Source organism: Terrapene carolina, unplaced genomic scaffold (genome assembly GCF_002925995.2).
Source record: "Terrapene carolina triunguis isolate 2854851 unplaced genomic scaffold, T_m_triunguis-2.0 Scaffold224, whole genome shotgun sequence".
Classification (NCBI taxonomy): Eukaryota; Metazoa; Chordata; order Testudines; family Emydidae; genus Terrapene; species Terrapene triunguis.
Window position 1 is genome coordinate 1 of NW_020664575.1, and position 4,908 is coordinate 4,908.

At 54.7% G+C, this 4,908-nt stretch overlaps 1 protein-coding gene across 1 annotated transcript; it reads left to right on the forward strand.

The window, feature by feature from the left end:
* Positions 1-429: 429 nt before the first annotated feature.
* LOC113407580 (F-box only protein 17-like) lies at positions 430-4,904 on the forward strand (the record flags this gene model as incomplete). The annotated part of the gene is made up of 4 exons (XM_029912458.1): positions 430-689; positions 2,362-2,457; positions 3,096-3,234; positions 4,851-4,904. Coding segments are annotated over 4 exons (549 nt in total), but the record flags the coding sequence as incomplete, so codon positions are not given.
* Between the last annotated feature and the right edge of the window lie 4 nt (positions 4,905-4,908).

The following is a 4,908-nucleotide window of genomic DNA, read 5'->3' on the forward strand; positions in this document are numbered from 1 at the left end:
ACCTGCTCCGGAACCCCTGCGGGCAGGGTGGGTGCCGGACCGGGGGGCCCCATAAGAACGGCCATAGTGGGTCAGACCCACGGTCCATCTCCCCCAGTGTCCTGTCTTCCGACAGTGGCCAATGCCAGGTGCCACCGGGTGGGGAGAGGGCATTGGAGGAGGGGGGACCAGGTGGGAGAGCAGGAGGTGAATGGGGAGCACTGAGGGGTGTGTATATGGGGAGGGGCACTAGGGAGAGTGTGGGTTGTGTTGGGGGGGGGCAAAGGAGAGGGAGCACCAGAGTGGGGGAAGGGGGAAAAATTAGCACTGGTGGGGGAGGCGGGGATGAGAGGGCACTGGGGCAAAAAGGTACCTGGGGGACTGAGATGGGTGTCAGGAAAGGGGGGGAGTCTCCCTCCTCCCCTGCAACCCCCCCCCCCCGATATTTAGTTCTCTCTCTGTTTATTTTCGAGAGCCACATTAACCCACTCCTCCCCCTCCCCTGGAAATGGGTGCCCACACGGGCATCGTCCCCCACCCCATCAAACCAGCTCCCACCACACCTCATACCCCTTCTTGACACAGCCTCTTCCCGCAGATCAGTTCTCTCACTGGCAGGTGGAGCATGGGGGCCATGGCTGGAAGGTGGAAGGGAACCGCTGCCCGGTCGAGGGCGCCCCGGCCCAGACCTGCTTTGTCTCATCATTTCAGTGAGTCTGTCCCCTGGGCCTTCCCGTTTGCCCCCCACCTTCCTCATGGGGCAGAGAGCTACCCGTTCTCCAAAAGCCAGACCTGTCCTGATCTGGCGTGTGCCCCTATGAATCCAGAGTCGCTCTGGATCGACCCAGCATAAATGAGACTCAGAGGTGCCAGGCCTGAGTCTGCCCTGCACCTTGTACTGTCATGTCCCAAATATTTGTACACACCAGTAAATCCGGAGTGGCTCTGGATTTAGGCCAGGGCAACGCTACAGATTTCTGCCGGCACAGATCTGTCGGTCAGGCGTTGGGAAGAGAGCTGTACTAGCCAGTGTGCATTCAGTGATACAGCACGGTGCACTGTTACTAGGAGAGTTTGTGTCGCTCAGGGAGGGTGGTTTTATCTGCCAACAGGGTATCCTGGGATTCTTATACTGGCAAAGTTCTCCTACTGTGGACATGGTCTAAGGTTGTGTCTACACTGGCAAGTTTCTGCGCCACAAGTTATACCACTTTTATTAAAGCGCTGGAATTAAACCGCTGTTGTGTGTCCACACTGTGCTCCTTGTGACACTGGAGCACATCCACATTAGCAGCTCTTGCAAGGGCAAAGACAGCAGTGCATTGTGGGAGCTTCCCACTGTGCACCTGGCCAGCAGGCTGCTTGGGGAAGGGTTTGCAATCCCTCATAGGGGAGGCACAGCGTCACATGATGCAGGTTTTCCAATCCCAATGTTCCATGGGCATCCTAGGACATTGCCAGCTGCTTTTCAACTGAAGTGGGTGTGTGTCTGTGGGGGGGGGAGAGAGACAGTGTGCTCTGGGGGACAGAGAGCGTGTCAGATGCTGTCTTCTAAGTTCAGACAGTGGCAGGAAGCAACCAGTCCTGAGGCAGGGAACGGGGGAAACGCTGGGATGTCACTTGAGGCATTATGGGACCGCTCCGGAAGCCAATTACAGTGTAATAGCAATCAAGTGTGTACACTGGCAATGAGCGCTGGAGCCTCGGTCCAAACAGCCTTACGACTCGGCGAGGTGGCTTTTTTGCAGCGCTGCAACTGCGGAGTTTCTGCGCACAAAGTGGCTCGGCAGTGTGTACATGTCTGCACTTTGAGTGCAAAAAGCTGCTTCACTGCGCAGAAACTTGCCAGTGTAGACAAGCCCTAAGTAAATCTGGAGTCACTTGCAGCAGTATAATCAAGATCAGATGCAGGCCCTGACTCTGTGCTGCCCTTGTGTCATCATGACACACAAACACACACACTCTACCCAGGTGTTGGTATCGACCCAAGGTGTCTGGCAGGGGAGAACTGGGAACGGTGTCACTCCAGATTTACGAGGATTTCTCTGCACTGCTGATTTGCCCCGATTCCGGCCCCGGGCGTAGCTGCCCCGTCAAACTCCTATAAGAGATGTTATTTGCACTGCGGGAGCTGACCCCATGAGTTCAAGTCATGGCTTATGGCAGCTTTTCCTGTCTACACAGGGAGCTGTACTGGGGGAGTGCCCGGAGGCGTGAACAGCTGAGCTCTGTTCCTGGCCCTGCTGTGTGACCTTGAGCAAAAACTACTTCCTCTGTCTGTTCCTTGGTTTCCCCTCTGCGCAGCGCCCAGCACAATGTGGCCCTGATCTCAGTTAGGTGCTAGTGCAATATCTCATTAGGGTTTCCTTTCCCCCTCTGTAGGTGGTGCATCAAATCGCAGCTCGTAGATCTTCTAAAGGAGGGGTTGTGGGACGAACTGCTGGATACCTACCAACCGGAAATCTACATCTCCGATTGGTAAGTTTCACCCTCTTCTCCCTAGAGGCCTTAATGGTGACCTGCTGAAAGAAATGGGATTGTGTCTTTGCTGCTGATTTCTGATGACTAAAATAAGACCTCTGAGGTTTCCTTCATTTCTAGTTGTGGGGGCCACCTGTGCCTCAAAATCAAAGGGTTTGGGTTTGTTTGGGGGTTGTTACTTTTTTAAGCCTTAAAAATATCAAGTCTGTTGAACCTGGAGGACCCAGAGATGTGGGTTGGGAGCCCTCTTAGCCCTTAATTAAAGGTGTGAGAACGGTTGGATTTTTAACAGTGAGTTTCTCCCACCCAACTCTTGGTCAGGGGCTTGCGTCAAATGCATGTCGCAGGTCACGTCTGCTCTCGAACTTGCTGGCTAGGATTGTACTCGGGCTTCCCTGAAGTTGCTGGGCTAGACAAGACCAGCGGGTGAGGATGTTACAGTGCTTGGAGCTAAGATGCTGGTGCAATCCCCTGATTGATGGGGACCAAAAAGCCAGTGGTGCTGCGTGTGTTGGATTCGGCTGTGTGTGTTCCCAGGATTCCTCTTACGTTCTACATTCGGGGGGCTGTGTCCTGTCTCCCTCTTGCTGCCCCCCGAGGTTCCTTGTTCCCCATTGTCTGCTCCCGTCCCACAGGTGGGGTGCCCGGGAAGACTGTGGCTGTGAATACTCCATCTGCGTCAGGCTCCTGGCTGCCAACAGAAGTACTGTAATCGCTGAATTCCAAGCCAACCCCGATCCCATACAACAGTGGAACGACGCGCAGTATCACCAGGTGAGCCGGCTCCGTTGCCAGCTCTCTGGGAATATTTAGGGACTGGGAGTCAGGACACCTGGGTTCTAGAACCGACTCAGCCACTGGGTTGACTTTGGGCAAGTCACTTCCCCTCCCTGTGCCTCCGTTTCCCTGTGAAAGGGGGATAACGATACCAAGTAGGGTGACCAGATGTCCCGATTTTATAGGGACAGTCCCGATATTTGGGGCTTTGTCTTATATAGGCTCCTATTACCCCCCACCCCCGTCCCGATTTTTCACACTCGCTATCTGGTCACCCTAATACCAAGCTCTACTGTAAAGCACTTTGAGATCTACCATTGAAAAGCGGTAGGGATGAAGTGGGTGTAATTTGTAAAAGTATGTATGTTTTAACACGGAGGAGCGGGTGGCGGTGGCAGAGAAAGGAATAGAACACGGGTCTCCTGACATCCAGTCCTAGCCCACCACAGGCGGCAGAAGACATGGGCTAGTGGATGCTTAGCGCTCCCCCCCTCCCCCAAAACTATTCCTGCCTGCCTCACTCAGCAGGAAAACCAGGGCCAGGAAGGAGGCGGGAATGGCCCCACCTGTGCACGGACAGTCGTGTTACGTGACGCTCTAGCGGGCTCCTCCGAATTCTGCAAGGGCTGGAGCCGGGCCCAGACCTGGGGGATGGGAGTCACTGGCAGTGCTCCCTCTAATTTTTCCCACCCATGTGTGGAATGAATTTTGTTATGTGCAGGGTGGATTTGATTTAAATCGCATTGATTTAAATCATGATTTAAATCACTAGTCAGGAAGACTCAATTTAATCATGGATTTCTACATAAAAGTGCATTCTTGTTGGTTGGTATAATCTTAATCCATATTCTTCACAACTCAGAGATAGATGAGACCCAAACTGGGTCTCTTTTACGGCCTGCTGCCATTATAGGTTTTCCCTTGTAGTGAGAGAATGGTATGGTAGATCTCAAATCAATGAAGGCTACACTAAGAAAGACCTCAAGACTTCTGGAATATGCTGCTCAAACAGTTTCACTTTTGTTTCTACTGCCTGTCCCTCCCTTCTCACATTTATCTCCAGACTTTGGCTGGGGGTGCGGGCTCTGAGGTGGGGCCGGGGATGAGGGGCTTGGGGTGCAGGAGGGTGCTCTGGGGCTCCCCCCAGCACCACTTGGGGCTGTGGGATAGGCGCCCATCACCGGCCACGGGAGGTTCAGGCCGGGGCTGGCACACCTCTCTCCCTGGCCGAGGCAGGGCCTGGATGGGGCTGGGTTGTGGACGCCCCTCTCACGACCGCGGCAGGTCCAGGGCTGAGTTAGGGGAGGGGCACCCTGGCTGCAGCAGGTCCCGGCCGGGCGCGTTCCCTGAGCCCCTCTACAGCACTAAATAGGCTGCTGTGTGGCCATGCACCTTACAGGGAACTTAGGCCACCACTCTGGGGGGAGTGTGGGGCAGGCCTGCTCTCCGACCCCCCCCCATCTCGCTGCACAGCAGTTATTCCATTTTGCCCAGCCTCTGCCCTCCAAGAATATCTTCCCCAGTCTGTGTAGCCCCTATTTCCTCTCTCTGGAGCACACGGATTTGTGACAGGGTCCAGAGATCAATTTGGGTTCCTTTTCCTTCCCTCCCAGGTGTCCTACCGGTTCAGGCAGTACGGGCGCGGCGTCCGGTATGTGCATTTCCTCCACA